Source organism: Sebastes fasciatus, chromosome 21 (genome assembly GCF_043250625.1).
Source record: "Sebastes fasciatus isolate fSebFas1 chromosome 21, fSebFas1.pri, whole genome shotgun sequence".
Lineage (NCBI taxonomy): Eukaryota > Metazoa > Chordata > Actinopteri > Perciformes > Sebastidae > Sebastes > Sebastes fasciatus.
In genome coordinates, this window is record NC_133815.1 from 22,136,408 (window position 1) to 22,156,232 (window position 19,825).

A 19,825-nucleotide genomic window follows, 5' to 3' on the forward strand; every position below is an offset into this window, starting at 1 on the left:
CACAAAAACTGAACCTTTATCTATTTTTAAAAAACTGTTTACTTGGGTGACAAGTTGTATTGAAAGAAAGAAGTCTGATTTTTTACTCTTGAAAACATTTTTGGCATTCTTAAAAAAAAATCTGTCTTGCAGATTCAACAAGACTAAGAGCCTACAGCCACACCTGCAGCTCTGTGAGGCTGCACTTCCACAGCAATCCATTCAGTACTTTTTGAGACATTTTACTAAAACCCAAAAATATGAACCTGCTGGTGGCGCTAGAGGATAGGTAAGTAGGGTTCATCCTCTGGGGATTATTTTTTACATTTACTGAATTGTTTTCTTATCAATCTTCTGCATACAATACATACAGCTGCATGTATTTAAAATGTACTTGGATTATTTAGTTAGTTAGATATAAAACAATAGCTGTCTATTCTCACTCCACACCAACAGTCTATGCTGAAGTGTTATCAGAGAGTATCCAAGCTAACCGTAACATATGGATGATCCCGGTGACCAATAGAACAATCTTCCAGTGGTGCATCTGTATATATTTCTCTTTATGTACTGTATGTATGAGGATCTACCAGACAGAAAAAAAGCACACATAAAGCTATGTCAAGAGTCAAAGACGTGTCACTGAAGTGAGAAATACATTGCTGCTGTGGTGAGAGATGTGTGGAGAAATTCTTCTTCTTCTTCTTCATGTAACTGTAGAGATACCCCGGAGCAAAGTGTCACACAGCTGATGACCAGATTATCAAGACTTCGACTGACTGCCACCGCCAGCAGCACTGCATCTCACGGCATTGTGCCGCTGCTTTTCTAGAGGCGTGCATCTTCACGCTAGCCTGCACTGGCATCTCATCTCCCCACCGCTGCTCCACTGATGAATAGTTCCATGAATATCTCAGGCATGATATTCATGAAACTATACAGTACGGAGGTAACCACAGATGTGTGCAGAACCCACCCGCCGGTCTTGTAAATAAAACCTCTCCGCTCCGGCTCTGAATGACAGTCATAAAGAACCCTCGATTGCTTCCCTCTCCTTTTGAAGCAAATGTGAGGAACCATTGTCTTATCAGTGATTGTTGTTACTACGCCTGTTTCACATATGCTTTTTTCCTTAAAGGTTAGTATAGTGTAGACTATAGCATAAAGTGTGAAAATCACCTCTTAGATTGTGTGATGTAAAGCGAGTTCATATCCACGAAGCACACCTGCTCTGAGTCTCTGCCAGCAAAATTACCACTGTAACGTGATTATCAGTTCTTATGACAGCATCAATAGCAGATCATTTCTGCAAATATGAACTGTTTGTTCATGGATACACATTCAAAAAGGGACCAATATTCTCTGTATTTGATGGAATTTAGCCCATTAGTTCCTTACAAGCTGTTGTTCGTTTGCTGTTTTGTTACTATCATTATCATCTATGCGTAGCAATTTGAGTGGAAACTAAATGTCAAACTGCCACAAGAGAGTCAGATCACACACACACACACACACACACACACACACACACACACACACACACACACACACACACACACTACTGTAGTTTTTGGCATAATCTTGAGTGCATAGTGATAGTAAGGGGTATGCATTTTTTCTTTCTTCTTTTTCCCTTATAAGAAAATGGACAGAATCTGAAGGTGAATATGAAGGTCAACAAAGTCCTGATAGCCTACAGTGTCATGGTAATAGATAGATAGACAGACAGACAGGCAGATAGATAGATAGATAGACAGACAGACAGATAGATAGAAAGATAGATAGATAGATAGATAGATAGATAGACAGATAGATAGATAGATAGATAGATAGATAGACAGATAGATAGATAGATAGATAGATAGATAGATAGATAGATGGATACATAGATAGATAGATAGATAAATAGATAAATGGATGGATAGATAGACCTACAATAGTTGCAATAGATGGATAGATAGACACAATAGATAGATAGATAAGAGAGATAAATAGATAGATAGATAGATAGATAGATAGACAGATAGATAGATAGATAGATAGATAGATAGATAGATAGATAGACCTACAATAGTTGCAATAGATGGATAGATAGATAGATAGATAGATGGATAGACGGATAAATAGATAGATAGATAGATAGATAGATAGATAGATAGATAGATAAATAGATAGATAGATAGATAGATAGATAGATAGACCTACAATAGTTGCAATAGATAGATAGATAGATAGATAGATAGATAGATAGATAGATAGATAGATAGATAGATAGATAGATAGATAGATAGATAGATAGATAGATAGATGATAGATAGATAGACCTACAATAGTTGCAATAGATAGATAGATAGATAGATAGATAGATAGATAGATAGATAGATAGATAAATAGATAGATAGATAGATAGATAGATAGATAGATAGACCTACAATAGTTGCAATAGATAGATAGATAGATAGATAGATAGATAGATAGATAGATAGATGGATACATAGATAGATAGATAGATAGATAGATAAATAGATAAATGGATGGATAGATAGACCTACAATAGTTGCAATAGATGGATAGATAGACACAATAGATAGATAGATAAGAGAGATAAATAGATAGATAGATAGATAGATAGATAGACCTACAATAGTTGCAATAGATGGATAGATAGATAGATAGATAGATGGATAGACGGATAAATAGATAGATAGATAGATAGATAGATAGATAGATAGATGGATAGACGGATAAATAGATAGATAGATAGATAGATAGACCTACAATAGTTGCAATAGATAGATAGATAGATAGATAGATAGATAGATAGATAGATAAATAGATAGATAAGCCCCTAAACCCATCAAGTGATGTCACATGCCCTCCGCACCTCCCCTGCAGTCTGCTCAACTGAGATATTTGAATATGTTCTCCCTCTCTCAAAACTTTTTTTCCCGTCTCCGTGCCTTCAGTGTGATCACCGTGGAGCGGTGGTGTGATGCCGGTGAACGTGAGGTCTCTGCTCCGCCGTCGGAGCGCTCTGTCTCTGTCTCTGTCTGAGGTTGGACACCAGTAAGAGACGCGGAGAGGTGAACAGGAGGACAGGAGCTCTCTATGTTAGCGGACTGCACCTCGGAGGAGAGCCCGTCACCATGCGGGTCCTGTTGAGCGTCCTGTACCCGGTCCTCTCTCTCACCATCTTCGGATTATACCCCTCTATGGTGAGTTCCTTGTTGCATATTATTTTATTATAAGCGCTTGCTGTTTCATATCAGAGTGTTGCTCTAATTAACAGCTATAGGCTATATTATTCAGGTTTTTTGGACAGCTCCAGCCTGTAGCCTGGTTTACATGTCCGTTTCTTTATGGAGGCTGTCATGCCAAACTTCACCCAAAAGTCCTACTATTTAATGTTGCCTTATTTACCAGCCCTAATATTAACCTGGTTAGACACGATTTAAAGAGCTTCACAAATCTACAGCATGCACTACACTTCGGTTTAGGTTTAATGCACCCAGCTGCACTTATTCCCATAATAATCATCATAATAATAATGATTTACAGCTATGAATAGGCTGAAGGTGGGCTGGAGCAAGTCATATGAATTAATATTAAAACTTCTTGAAAATGCAATGCTTGTTAGTAGATAATGTGTATGACGAGTTTACAAATAAACCTTATTAATTCGTGTATTTAAGTGTTGTTTTATAGGAAATATGTGTTCAGCAAGATCAGCAAGAAAACATTAAACTGGCACATTTTCAATGCAGTTTTGTGCACCATGTTAGAGGGGAAAAAAAAGTGTAGTGATGATCAGTCATGCAATAAGCCAAACATCGAAACGGCATCTTATATTTATTTATTATGGTATATTATATTATATAATATTAATTCTATGTACCAAAATGGGGGTTTATGCTGGAACACAATTCCACTGTGACTAATCACCTTTTATACTCATCCAGCTCGCCCACTTGTGGATCTTCTTTTGTTTGTAAGACAAATGGGTTATGATGCAACAGTGAGAGCAAGTGCATTAGACTAGCATAGACTAATGATTGTTTTTAATACATGACTATATATGCTTCCATTTGTGCTGTGTATGACTAATAGTTGAGCCCAGCAGGAGCACGGTTATGTCCCAGTGGCATAACCTTTTTATCCCCCACCAAGGACTGCCTCTCTTCTGTCTTAATTTAACACTGTGTTCCTGTTTCTGACAGTATTTGGTTTATCGTTGTGCAAAGAACATTAAGTAAATCTGAGGGAAATGGAATCACATGAGCAGTGATTTGCAGTTTTGTACTAAAGGAAAGATGAAATAACCGTGACTAAAGGAGTCCCTTATGATGAATGGAGAAATCAATATGTTACTCAGGGTCTTGTGTTGGTTGAGGCTGTGGATCTGTCCATGGTGCTGAAACTTCACCACACAAACTGTGCAGCAACCCACAGAAGAGGAGAAAACGTTATCCATCAGTTCATTTGTTGTCTAAACCTTTTGGAGCAGAGCGCAATGATGCTGAGGAGAGTGCACCCAATGCTGCGTTATACATAGGGTTGAGATCCTTGATCCTCTCCAATAGTCCTGAAACAATTAGAAGATTGATCAATTACTTATATACAGCTCCTCTAATGTGAGGACTTGCTGCTTTTTCTGTTCCAATGCCTTTGTTTTTTTACTGCTGCTCTTACAGAAAAGCATTTTGATGCCTTCAGTTTAGTTATTTCTATCACCTTTTAGCAATTCAGTGAAAAGGGAATCGATTCTTGTTATTGCATTAACAGAGACCTCTGGATATGTCATTCTCTCTATATTTTAGAAATGTATTTCTGCAGTGTTACCCCTGGTTACCTCTGATGACTATCATTCAGTTCAGTTTCTATCTTTCATCTGTTTTGATTAAATCAATGAATACACCGCTGCCATTGAGGAATATGAGTTATTGCTGGAGCAAGAGCTGCATGCAAATTGGTAGCACGGCCCTTTCTGCTCCAGTGTTTAAAGAAGATCTGGAAAGGCAAACCTTTTATAGTATTACACTAAGCTGGAAATTATTAAGCTGTCACTCACGGGCTGTCAGACGTTGTACACAAGGCTTTGTTCATTACAATAAGGGGTGGCAGCCTCTACCTCCTGACATTTATGTGTCCTTTTTCCCCCCACATGTTCACTTTAGCAACATTAAAATAACCTCTTAAAACCCAGATCTATTCTGGATAAAGTGGCTGAAGCTGGGGCTAACAGTATGGATCCCCCTTTGTCTTGGTGTGGCAGGATCCTGGCAGATACCTCAGCACTGACTGTACACAACGGATCCCCAAGGAGCCTTTGTGAGAAAATGAAATATTTGCATAGTTGAGTTTTCCCTTATGGTCCGTGCCAGCCGGCTAATTACACAGCGACTGCTAACAGCACTGTGTTACTCTCATCATGATCAAAATGATGACTGGAATTTGAGTTTTATGATTACACATCATATCCTGCACCTGGAGGACATATCGATTGGAGGAGAGAGAGAGACTTAATAGACTCCAGGAGTCTGACGTCAGACCGCTGCCAAAAATTCAGTTGCCAACTTAAAATGCACCAGACATATCTATAGTTTCATTGCTTAGTCATCACTGCTAATGGCTAAAATCTATTTAGAGATTTTAGCTTGAATCGCATTAATTTAATGTTTAGATTTAAAATTTAAATGTAAAGTTATTTTTCAACATTGTATTTCATTATTACTCTTTTTTTATGATCTGATAATTCCAGCATTAAATAAGCTTCAATTCTTTTGCAGCACAGTACCTCCAGTATCACAGTACCTCCAGTATCACAGTACCTCCAGTATCACAGTACCTCCAGTATCACAGTACCTCCAGTATCACAGTACCTCCAGTATGACAGTAATCTACCTACAGTATCTCCAGTAAGCTCATTCCAGCTACATTTGGTAGCAGTGACTCAGGGACATAACTTTGGAACCGGAGGGTCGTTGGTTCAAAACCACGCACGGACCAGGTAGGGAGTGAGAACTGGAAGCTGGAGAGTTGCCAGTTCGCCTCCTGGACACTGCCAATGTGCTCTTGAGCAAGGCACCGGACCCCCAAACTGCTTCCCGGGTGCTGCATAGTAGCTGCCCACTGATAATACTAATACTTATACTAGGATGGGTTAAATGCAGAGACTAAATTCCACTGTGTGCTGTGCTGTGAACAATACAATATGTGACAATAAAAGCTGGTTAACATTCAGTCCGAGTAGTATTGACCAATCACATTCGAGCAGGCTTCGGTTGAATGCAGGTAAACAGAGCAAAAGAGGCAGAACACATTGGCCGAAATGCAATCTGGGAACCCGCTGGCTATCCTCTGATGAGGATTTAGCTTTTTATTGGTTTAAAATGAGCTTGTAAACTGGCTACTTCTGAAACAATCTGGTCATAGACGTCGTCTCTCAACTCCAACTCCAGTCTTGTAACTCAAGTTACTAATCGGACTGTACACGTTAACTGACACATGGAAGAGGAAAGCTTGGCCCAGATATCCGCTTGCTACACCGGAACCCCCTGAGGCATCCGTCGTCAGAACGGAAACCAATTGGTTCTGAGATTGTGATACAACTACCAATGTATTTGCGTTTGTGCTCAACAGTGCCATGTTGTTCTCTGGGATATGAAGTAACCTGGTTAGCAACAGCAAACCTGTTTGCACCTCAGTGGATAGACAACAAACGATGTGCATGGCTGCTGTGAATAATGTGGATGTTTGGGAGCTGTTCCTCTCGGGAATTTTGTTACAACACCAGTGGGATGGAGTTTTGTGTATGCACTTGCCCTTTGTGTTAGCCACTGTGAGTAGGTGGCAGGCAGGCATACACACACCCACATGCAGTCACACTCACACACAGAGTCTAATCCACCTGTAATGTAAATGCCAAATTTGCAGATTTACAGAGAAGCAGTTTTCAGCCTTAGCTTCTGTTGAAAGGTTTCATGTTTTGATCAAAACATGAGCTGAAATGTGATCACAGCTGCAAAGGTTGGGGGGGAGAAATGTTAGGTCTTCTCATTGATACGACGTCCCGTTGATCATTAATCATATGAAACATCTTTGAAGTTATTGTGTATGGTAGAGCTGGAGGTGTCGTCTGCCAGGAGCTGATGCTGTTTCTGCTTGTTTGAAATCCTTTTTCAGCTTGCATTAGCATTTATGTGGAGGATACACTCAGGCTGGCTAGGAGAACTTGTCTGGCACAGATGCCATATTAAAAGATGAGAGATGCTGTGGGCACACACACCTACACAACCATTTTATATTTCACATCACCGTTTCCCACCGGGGGCCAAATTAAAGACGACAACCTCTAAATATACATATGTGTCAACACAAACAAAGCAAACAGCCAAGAAGACTCGCCAGCAAAGTCATTAGTTGTGACGCCGCGTGTTTCACATTTGAAGCAGGGAGGTGGGTCGTCAGAGCTGATGGACTGGATATAAAGAAAGTCCATTGATGATGGATGTGGATTGTTTATACCAGCAGCAGGGTAAATACACGGAGCTTTCTGCTCGGACTTAGAGAGATGGTAGACTGTCTGAGTCCGTGTGAGGTTGTAATGAGTTTCCTGTCACTTTCTTTGAATATGTGCTTTAGGATGTGTCAGATGTTAGGTGTGTGGGGCAGGGACTTTTTGCGAATAATTCAATTGAGCTTATGCTTGTCAGGCAAGTGAATTAATCCTGTTGATTAGTAATAAGATGTCTCGGTACTGACAGTGACAAATAAGCCTCTGAACAATTTCCTGTTCTTGCCTCGTGCTGCTATGCCCGAGGCTTCCAGTCCATACTGTTCTATCTAAAAAGAGACGAGGTAATATTAATATGTATAATGCTGAAAGTCGCTCTCTTTTTATAGATGATGATTATGAGTCTTTATAGTGACTTTCCCTTGTTTTGAGCTTTTTTTCACTCCTCTGGGTGAATGCATCTCAGTTAATAACCGTCTAAGCCATAATTACAGGAGCTGATACATGATGTTGAATCTACCAGGGGCATAGTTACGACCCTCTCCCTCTGTTGCCCTTATGATTACTATAATTACCTCCCGAGCGGAGCCCATATCACATGCATATCACAGCACGAGAGCTGAAAGGCTGGACTTGAGAGGAATGGAAGACGCTTGTGGTCTCAGTGAATTTATACTGTACTCAATCAACCGAAGAGATGATTACGGGCTGCGCTTATTAATTTCTTACAAGTGAAATGTAAGAAAACTTATTAAGTAGTTTTAAACTAGAAGTACTACAGAAGAGTTTAGTTTGATATAGGTTACCTAAAACTTAAAAGATACCATAAGACTACTGGTGATATGTCTGTTTTGAATTTTGGTGTATTTTTTTCAACTTCACGTTCTCTAAAAACCCCACCCCCCTTAGTTACAGTTGCTAAGCTTTTCATTATCACACAGTTCATATGCGATTTAGATTTACCACCCAAAATGAATAAAATATAAATTTTTGAAACAATTGTTACTTGATTTGGCATTATATAGCCTGCAACCGTCAAATGGTAAATGGACTTGCATTTATATAGTGCCTTTCTAATCTTCCGACCACTCAAAGCGCTTTACACTACATGTCAGCATTTACCCATTCACACATTCATACACAGATGGCAGAGGCTGCCATGCAAGGTGCCAACCTACCCATCAGGATCTAATCTAAATATTCACACACTGATGGCACAGCCTTCGGGAGCAATTTGGGATGTGACATGTGGACATGTGGAGCCGGGGATCAAACCCACTCTATCTCTGAGCCACCGCTGCCCAACTAGGCAGATTTGATTAGCTTGAGCTAACTCGTTTAAACAAGAATCTTATAAAAGGGGTCTTTATAATGCACTTGATCGCTACATACATGATATTGTGTTAATAGACTATAGCTGCAACAATTAATTGATTAGTTGTCAACTATTAAATTAATCGCCAACTATTTTGATAATCAATTAATCGGTTTGAGTAATTTTTCAAGAAACCGATTTTTTGTTTTTGTATTGCATTGTAGTTAACCCTGTTTGACTGCTTAGCTGACATGATGTTCTTTAGAAGTTACCAGTTACGTATTTATTGAGAGAGTAAACCAGGCATTCTAACAATTGCAGCCTCTGTTAGAGCATCTTATCCATTCCTTCCACTTTCACTCTTGTATCTTCGGTTGTTTGAAAAGATAGAAAAAAAAGACACCACACTCTTAAAATGTCAAGTATCACTTTTGCTACAGCCACATGCACACCGCTTCAACATGTGGAGAAATCCGATGAAAGATCTGCTGTGCCTAGTTACGGTTGCTAAGCTATGATTGGACGATCACTGTTTGGGGGAGGGGTTTAGTGAATGAACGGTCAGCTGTAGATTTCCAGTGCAGCTGCTGTACAATAGAGATCAATACAAGTGTAAAAGTCAGTTGGTGTCAGTTCTTTAAAATCGTTCTTATATTAGCGACAACTCCAATGTTTAAGAGGAGATATGATTGATTTCTTCATCAGCAGTCAGCTAACTACTGTGAATTTACATATTCACATGTCCATATATCCTGCTTTTACTTGAAGCAACAACTTTAGGCACATTACCTCAAAGTTGCTGAAAGGCATTCTAAGAAACAGAAAATCACTCACTGAAGTAAAAGTAAAGGAAATAAGTTTAAGGAAAGTAGTTACACCTAATAAATTGCAATATGACTTCAAAGCACCTCTGGGAACGCACTGAACATATTAATGCAATGCTATCTAAGAGTTTAAAGCAGGGTTCTGATGGTTTTAACCTAGTAGAGCCTATAATTGCAATTATTGCCTATTGAGCTGCTGATACCAAACCAGTGTGAACGCCTACATCCTTAAGTTATGCATAATCTTATATCCGGCACACTCTTCTGCTTCTACATCAGAATGGAGGCTGAAGTGAAGAAGTTTTTTGGCGCGGCTTCAACATCCTAACATACCGACACCACTGCGGAGCATAATTAGAAGGGGAAAATTCAAAGGTTAGAAGAAATAATCAGGTGAACTAACTTTCCAGCAATTTTTTTTAAAAGTCTGCAGCTTCTCTGACATTAATATGGCAGGAATGTCCTTTTCCAAGATGCGAAAAGAAAAGAAAATGTTAGAGAGTTTCATGTGCAATACTAATGAGCACACACTCACTTTACAAACACTTACCCCGAGAATCTTCCAAGACGTGTGCATGTTGATGACGCAGATTTGATTTGGGCTTCAATTAAAGAAGGGTTCTTATCCCGGCAGACTGCTCCACTAGATTTACCAACATAATAAGTGAAAATTCCAATTACAGGGCCTCCTCGGGTAAGACGTAGCCCAAAAGTGTAGTGCTTAAGATGAGGGTGCTTAAAATTTGATCAAATACACCAGTCTTATCTCACCAATCTTATGTTTTAATTTTTTTTCACCCTATCTACAACCCATCGTAATTTGAGACATCTTCAACCTTTATTTCAGCATATTGAGGAATAACTTCAGCACTGTCACAGCTGCTTAGTATTCTGCTGGTGTATGCATGTGCCATTCAGTGTGGCCTGGGATGTCCACTGGCTTTACCCCACCAATAATGTTTGATGACTGTTTCATTATCATCCTCCGTGGTGCTTTTGACTGGCATGCTGTCCTGTTCAGCCAGAAGATTCGCCAAAGCACACCCTAGAGAAGAAGCACGAGGGTGTGAACGAGATAATGCCGGAGCTCATTCAGAGACCGTCTAGGGCAGAATGTGCCGAGCTGCTGCAGAATTATCTATTCAATCTTCTCTTCGCTGGGGTCAAAATGGCCGAGAAGGTGGAATGCCTCTAAGAAATTAATCTCCCTGCACGCCTTTCATCACAGTCACATTTGAGAGAAAAAATGGCATTTTCCCTCTCCCTCTTATGTGTCGTGTCTTTGTCAGTATCTTACTGGAAACCTTTTTGGTCTCAGGATTGCCAGGATTTCTGCTTCTGCTGCTGCTGTTGCTGCTGTGTTTAGGGGTGTTACCATTTGTCATAGCTGTCTTAGATGTCTGCATCAGTCTGGTTACAGAGCTGGCTGCACATGCAAGTTCATTTTCCCCTGCCATTAGAGCTAAAATGTTAACTCATTTAAGCAGTATGATCATCAGTTACAGTCCTGACATGCGCATTCCACTTCACTTGGCTCCAATACCCTGGTGGCTTTTTGTTTGGACAGGTTGATAGATGACTGGATAGATAGCATCTGTTTAGGTCTCTGTCTTGTGGCAGGGAGGACGGCAGCCTTACTGCGATACCAGATTTAGCTTTATTGGCATCACGGGCACCTGGATTTGTCTATAAATTAATGGAGGCTTTTTTTTATTATTTTAATATCACAAAATGTTAATTTTAACCTGTGACTCCAGGTTTAAAAACAGGTTGATTGCAAAGCAAAGTAGATACAGGATGAATTCCTAACACATTTGTTTAACCTGTCTGGTAACTGCTTTAAATAGCTAAAAAGATGATCTAAGCGAGACATCGGTGCAGTGACAACTCTGTTGTTCTGCAATGTAATGCACACAGATATCCAGTAGATCCGAAGAGTCAAATTGTGAAGGCATGTGCGACTTATGAGAGATATTTCCAGTCTATTATCTTATAGCTCCATCCTCCTGTTGTGTCTGAGAACTGTGGGGAGGAATGTTCCAGCTCGGAGTAAGCTTCATATAGTCCCACTTCCATATGTTACACTCCAGTGACAAAACAATGATAATGGCTACTTAGAATTAAATTATTTGTGTCCATTTATTGCCTCTCTGCAGCTCCAGCTGATGCTGTTGCGGGAGTCGGATATACCTCTCATTCCGCTATTTATCTAGACTGTATTAATAACAGATGGATTTCCGCCACTGCCACCGACAATCTTTTAATTTTTTCAGCGCCGGCTTCTCACCTGTGGTATCCCTCTGGGGAGTTCCTCCTCACATTGCCGGACTCATACAGCAAATGGAATCAGACATCATGAGACTGGCAAAAAGGAATTTGATCAAGAGACCAAGGCTTTACTCTGCAGGGTGGAGATTCGTTTACGGTGCAGACAGTCAGCTACAGTACAGTATATGGACTCACTGTGAATCTTGGCAGTGGCTAAAACAGATCCACTTAGCACTAAACAGAATCGCTCCTCTGCTGGAGTCCAACTAGTTTTGCATACAGGGGTGCAAAGAGCAGCAATTTATTCTATCAAGCAAGTATTGTGATTTTACAGAAATGTTACTCAAGTGTACGAAAGATTACTGGCGTATAAATACTCTAAAGTATATAAAGCAGGTATTTTGGAATATCCTCACAATAAAACCTAAAAATGTAACCAAAATTGGTAAAAAAAAACAGCAAACATTGATAGAAAAAGATTGTCGGCCAAAAGGACAAGAAAACAGAGAACAAACAAAGATCTTTTACTTGGAACTGAATAATGTGCATGAAAAAGTAAAACAGGAAGCAATATTCCTCCTCAATATTCCTCCTCTTTCACCCGTGTTTTCAAAACTGTAATCGTAAATTGCTCACAGTCACGGATGAGGGTGAAGGAAGTGATTCGGATCTGATGACAACGGCGCCCTGACATCATTCACTAGCTCACTCTTAACCATATTACCCACATTAACTTATCCATACACTTTCACTCCCTCATCAACTCCCTACGTCTTTCCCTCAATCACACAAAAGGTTGATGAGGACAAAGATAATGTTAAGCGTGAAGTAGCCAAAGTAAAGTACATGTTGATGACAGAATAACAAACAGAAAAGGGATTCAATTAGGCGTGTAATTGGCAGGATACCTGTCTGCTGTGAAGAGCATGAATCATATCTTCCACAGGGAGGAATTCATTAAAATGATTGTTTACGCGCTGTAGGTGCTGTTGACTTTGCATGTTTCTACCGAGTGATCCAAGATTTGGAAAATCAAATCCACCTTTGGAACTTTGGAATGACAATAGACTTTCAAACAGCAAATACTCGCCGACAATCTTTGAAAGAAATAGTTATCCTGCTTAATCTCCGGATCCTGGTAATGCGCCACAAATAAATTCACTTTTATAACAAAAAATCCTTGGTTTCTTCGAATACTACTATAAAATGTAACCCGAATAATCTCCATCTCATCATGTTGCATATTCTGTATGACGTGGAATAAAGTGGAAAGACGAGCAAAACATGAATCAACGGGTTTGTGTGATTTTAGAGAGGTTTGTGTGGGTGTACCCACACCTAATGACGTGACCAAAATATGGAAAATGAGTGGCGGGCGGCGTACCATGTGATATGATCTCATTCTTGGTGCCAAAATTGCAGTGTGTCACCTCTACGGCACCCATGCTAGCTGTACTGTTACGGCGTGGAAACACATACAACGTCAGGAGCGTGTGGCGGCTGCGTTACCTGTTGTTTTGTTTATTTCGGCTTCCCTGTTAACGGGTTAGAGCAGCCACACAGACGCGCATCTCACGTGTCTTCATTTGTTAACACAACGCTTTTATTCTGCAACATGTGCCGGACAGTGTTCTAGAACATGCAGTGACTTGCAGAGCTCCATGAATGAATATAGTACGGAGTTTTAATTGTGGATTATTACTATTATTTACAAATGACCACATGTTTCTTTACCTTTCTCTGTCTAAAATAAATATAAATCACATTTATAATGAAGTTAAATGGCCATTAAAAGGCAAACTCTATGTAGAAAGAAAGGGCTGACAGCAGCAGCAGAAACGCAGCAGAAACGCAGCAGAAACGCAGCCGAAACGCAGCTGGCGTGAACACACGACGCGTGTATCACGCAGCCACCACGCCACGCAGCCGCCATGCGCTCCTGACGTTGTATGTGTGCCCCGAGCTTAGGCGCAGCACTGCTTGGTGTTTAGCAGGTATAACGTTACCATGTTCATCATCTGAGTTTAGAATGTCAGCATGCTAACTTTTTCTTTTTACCATGGACAGCTGAGGCTGAAAGGAATGCCATTCATTTCGCAGGTATTTGGTCATAAACCAAAGTACTCGACACATTAACGTTTCGACCTGATCATGGCACTAAAGGACAGGTTAAGTTATTACAATTCATCCTGAGGGGGACATAAATGTCTGTACGAAATGTCATTGCAATCCATCCAATAGTTGTTGAGACATTTTGTAAAAAAACAACACAAATGTCAACCTCATAGTGATGCCAGAGGAAGTCAGGGGGTCCCCAAAGTCATTAAGATACATCGTCTGGGAACCATGACTGTGTGCAAATTGTGCCAATCCCTCAAATATAGAGATGTGAAAACTTCGACCTAGTGTTACTGTTACATGCCAAGATATTGGGATTCATCGTCTGGGGACCATGAATATCAGTACAAAGGTTGTTGAGAGATTTTATTCTGGACCAGAGTGGTGAAACGACAGACGGACTGACATCCATGGAGCCACACTACTAGCGACTGGCTTCCAGTGTGACTATAACTAGCCACAGCAGAGGCAGTTTTACAGGAGAACGCTGGCCAATAAACGTGACTAATACTTTAAAAGCACCTAATAAAACTTGCAGCCTTTTAGCATTATTAGGCTAAGTCAAGCACTTTCAGTAAACTAGTCCTGCAATAAACACAAGATATATAACACAAAACAATAAACATAAAAATAAAATTGAGCATTTCACATCAGATTATGTTAAAAAAATACCTCCATTCTTGATGTGGAAAAACGTAAGCTTCAGGTCAATCTTCACTTAATGAATAAAAGAATAACTCAATGAGCCCCAGTTGTCCTCTAACTCTAATCTATAAAGCTCTAAACTATAAAAAATACTCTTAAACTATAAGATATCTGCAGCAGATTAGCATGGGTTGATCTTTTTTAGCTCTGTGTAACTTTGGGTTGTTGAACAGGAGGCTGCAACTCTTGTGATGTCGTGCTTTTGTGCTATCCCACTACCTTTGTCAAGTCTTGCCGGGTCTAGCTTGATTGTTAGTGTGTATATATATATATATATATGTATATATATATATATATAATATTCCTCTGTTTCATGGAGTGACTGAAATAGAGGAATATTCCTCGCCAAGTTCACATACCCGTCATCTTCTCTTTTGGCAGGATTGGCCTGAGGAGACTTTAGATCTTCCTGCTGACATGGGCAACACTTGGTCCAGTTGGTGTTCCTTGATTTACTAGTAGGGCTCGCATTTATGGCCAGTTTGACATGGGTCGAGGGTTGATCCTTTTATCAGCCTTTAAATATAGGGATGTCACCAACTAAGAATTTAGTCAAGTCAGGAATTAGTCTTGCCTATCGTTGACTGATCATTGAATCGTATTTGTTTTGTTTTTTGCTCATTGATACCCCTCTCTTTAAGCTTTTATCTTTAGAAAAATAGCAAATCCAACAAAATGATTGGCCAAGATAAATGTGACTATTGCTCAGGGGCGACTGGCTAAGAGGTAGTGCGGGTCGCCCACCAATCAGAAGGTCAGAAGTTCGATCTCCTGCTCCTCCAGACCACACGTTGAAGCATGTGAGCAAGATACTTAACCCCAAATTGCTTCCAAAGGCTGTGCCATGTGTGAATGAGTATTTCGATTAGACGGGCAGATTATGGGCAGGTTGGCACCTTGTATGGCAGCCTCTGCCATCAGTGTGTGAATGTGTGTGTGAATGGGTGCATGCTGACATGTAGTGTAAAGCGCTTTGAGTCGGAAGTCGGAAAACTAGAAAGGCGCTATATAAATGCAAGTCCATTTAGCTGATGTTTCAGAATAATGGACAACGCTGTTTGTTGTTTGGATGTGCCGCTGTCTATAGTACTGAAACAGAGCAGATGAGATCGATAGAGAGACAGATACACATGGTTTCTTTGCCTGCTTGCTTTTTGTGGTTGTAAATAGAACTTTCGGCCGTAATTCCATTTCCCCCTCATTGAAGAAATCCACAGACAGAGGGGAAATGACTTCAGTCAGAGAGAGAGAGAGAGAGAGAGAGAGAGAGAGAGGATTTGACAGAGAATTGTTCATAAATTCAAAATAAATGTAGTGCTCTGACGGTTCTATGTTCTATGTGAGTGCTCTGATTAATAAATGCATTCTTTCTATATCATGATGTACTGGGAGAAACCAAGCAATTGTATGTAAAATTAGATATTCAGCACCCCATATAGGCCAAATGATCCTTTGTTTCATAATCACATTTTTCCGCCACTGCAACAATCCGACTGTGAAATTGGCAATTGAATCAGGCTCCTAGAATGAATAGTCAACTATTTGGGGTCTCCCCTTTGTAAATGAGAAAAAGTGTAAGTTAGAGGGGTACAAGATCAGCAAAATCCCCTCCAGTAGACTTGAAAACATAGGAATCCACACCAAGTTCATTCAAATAGACCAACTACGCACATTTTTAGAGAGGATTCAGAGTGGCGATTCCAGGGACTTCGGTTCTCGCAGAAACTCTCATGATCAAACATGACTATAAAGAATAAACAATGATGGAGACAGACCGTCATTCTCAGATGGTTGTACTTGTTTGTGATATGTATTTGCACCGAATTAAGTCATGGCTGGGAAGACGTAATGGGAAGACCCTTATGCATTTTACAGTGCAAGTGTTTCTTTTCCACACAAGTATGCAACATCCGGTTGGTGGCGCTTCCTGGTCAGCTCCTTCTCATTGGCTATTGCGGGTTTCTGCTCAATATTCCATCGCTGTTCCTTTCACACTACAGAATTTCAAATAAATTGGAAATATCAAAGATATAAAAAATTGGGGAGACTCCGATCTAGTCTGTAAAATTAAAATGATGTCTGTAAACCTCTCACACTACAGGTTCATTTGGGCAGATAATCTGTTCAGACCAGATTCAAATTGGGAACACCCCTGTGATTGTCGGGAGGGGCGAATCGGACCTAAAATCTACCCAATTATCCTCTAATATTGAGCCAGCACAAGCAGATGTTCCAGGAGGCAAAGCATACATCTCCACGACATCTCTTTCAGTGGTTACAGCTTAACCTGAAAGATATTGGGTGTCCGAGAGTGTGATTACTAAACCATCACAAAAGAAAATCAAATCAGAATTTGGAATAGGGGTTTGCATCAACTGTGGCCTGGGTGATGTAACTGTACCTACCAATGTTTCACGGTCGTGTGCTATTAGCTCATCGTCCATATCAATCAATGGGAGCAATGTAGTTGAGTTCAACGATGAGGCTCTAGGAGCCGAATTGTTAGAGCTAGATTGAATGGTTGCATTGTAGCCGGATCTATGTGCAGCTGATATGTGATGGGTAGCAGACCATTAAGAGCAAAAGACTGAGAATTGGTGCCCAAAACAATGGGGGCTGATTTCTCAATTAGGATAGCCATTGCTGCAACAGCTCTAAAGCATGCTGTCATCCCCTGGTAGGAGGCAGGAGGCAGTTTAGAAGAATAGAAAGCCACCGGGCGGTAATGAGAGCCATGTCTGTGAACCAAGACACCCAAGATGAAGTTGTCTGTGTCTTGCACATATAGATGAAAAGGCAGTTTGTGGTGCTGATGTGAGAGCATCTTTCGAGAGAGCACTGTATCTGAATGAGTTCAGGTGCAGAGTCCATTGCTGTTTTACCTTGAATCCAATGGCTGCAATAATAGGTCATGCCTAAAGGAGCGCATCTCTGCTTTTGATTGTGGAGGAGGCACTGCAGACAGCAGCTTAAGGCCCTGATCACACAGAGGCGCACCCCACTGCCTTATTTGTTTCCGATCAGACGGAGAGTTTTTTGCAGTTTGTCGCATTTTTTTTATTTTATATTGTTGCTAAGCAACCACCAAATGAGTGCTAACATTACCTTAATACAAACCATGAACTCTACATTACCTAAATAGTTATCAGTAAAGTTTAAATGAATGAAAACAGGTTACCCAAAATCTCAAGAACCGCACTAATTTGCCTTCTGCTGTTTTCTGTTCAGATCACGGTAACTACTGTTAAAGTCATAAAGCTCCAGGTATCCAACAAAAGTGACCACAATGAGAAAAAATGCTAATGACGTCTGGCATTTTTTTACTTGAGGCACACAGAGCGCTAAACACCAGGCACTCAGCAACGCAACAGCAGCGCGCAAAGTGCTGAAAACAATTGAAAACAATTACAACGAGCCACCCTAGCATACTAAAACATACCCTGTCTGATCGGGGCCTAAAGGCCCAGACACCAAGCCAACATCAAAGAACTAGCGGCGATGATGGCCGACTGTTCCGTCGCCTCACATTGCCTTTATCTCGGCCGACAAGTTGCATTTGAACACACCGCAAAGACTACAGCCAACGTTCAGGTAGCACGTACGTTGTGTGCCTGCGTGAAAGGAAATAACTCTCCACACCACCAGGTGGCGGTAGTCGTTATTCGTCTTTCAAAAAGGGAAACTGGAATACCGAGGACTGCGGATATACAAGCCGTTGTTATATTCACTCACCACTTAGCTGCATTCCAGATGACCATGTGGTTGTGAAAATATCTGTGTATTGGAATAATCAGATGAAATGAAGATGAAAAATGAGAAGAGCCTTCTCTGTCCTCTTGACTTTAATCGTTTGCTTGCTTTCCTCACTTCAGTTTCTCTTCTTGTACACTGATTCGTTTAAGCTGAACGGCGAATCAGAGGGATTTCTCTCACCGACGATCTCCCCATCTGATTTAACATGCTGAATCAGTCGAAAAGCCTCCGACACGGGCAGACTAGAGCCGACGGTGCGGGACACACCGCAAAAACTAGTCCGACGGACGCTCACTGATGGGCCCAAACTGTCCGACGGCCGACCTTCGGCGTGGTGTGTCAGGGCCTTAACTGTCTTGTGAGCGGAGGCGGTGACCATTTTCCAAAATATTCCCCACATAGTTCACTCTTGGCTGACAAAACAGCACTTCAGCAAACGATGCTCTGTGACCTCTTTCAGTTAAACATTTCAGAAGGAGAATAGTCTGTTTTCCTTGCTTCCATCAGGTCAACGAGGTCTCTCTTTACCTCTCTTTACCTCTGGCATATATTAACAATACTGACTATCAGGATGCAATGGAATGAAAAAGAAAAAGAATGCTGAACACAAATCCACCACTGTGTTACATTTTGAATCATGAGGTCAAATTTTAATTAGCATCAGCCAAAACTGGACAGTTTTCAATTCTTGAACGAAGCACCATTCTCTGGATCTGTTAGCTGTAGACATAGGGAGAATAGGGACGTGTAGTGCTCCTCTGTGTGTGTGTTTTCATCAGCCAACCAATATTTCACTCAAGTGTAAAAAAGGGTAAAATTACCAGTGTAAAATTGCACTCAGATAAAGGCAACTGTGCTACATTTAAAAAGGGCAGCGCAAATTGACTGAATAATGTTACATGATACATTAAAGAACACATTCAGGCAACGAAATAAAATCCATCAACATATCAGCGTATACACTGGTGAAACAACATCCCTCCTGGGTCAAAAAAACTCGGTGTTGGTAATGTTGGAGTAAAAAATCAATTGCTCTTCAAGGATGAGGCCCGTAGTTTAATAAAAATAGAAGAACAGTGCCTGTTCAGCTTTGAAAGGAAGTCCTTGGTATTGGGTGGCAGTCCAAGATATATATAGTCCATATACAGTAAATATATACTGTATACACCGATCAGCCATAACATTATGACCACCTGCCTAATATTGAGTAGATCCCCCTTTTGTCGCCAAAACAGCCCTGACCCGTGGAGGCATGGACTCCACTAGACCTCTGAAGGTCTGCTGTGGTATCTGGCACCAAGCCATCAGTAGCAGATCCTTTAAGTCCTGTAAGGTGGGGCCTCCGTGGAT

At 40.7% G+C, this 19,825-nt stretch overlaps 1 protein-coding gene across 1 annotated transcript in view; it reads left to right on the forward strand.

Moving 5' to 3' along the window:
* The first annotated feature begins 2,849 nt into the window (after positions 1-2,849).
* olfm3a (olfactomedin 3a) overlaps positions 2,850-19,825 on the forward strand; it is a 31,403-nt gene continuing 14,427 nt past the window's right edge. Inside the window, exon 1 of the mRNA XM_074622210.1 lies at positions 2,850-3,194. Within this exon, the coding sequence (XP_074478311.1) occupies positions 3,126-3,194 (69 nt within the window). The 5' untranslated portion in view covers positions 2,850-3,125. The remainder of the gene's footprint in view (positions 3,195-19,825) is intronic.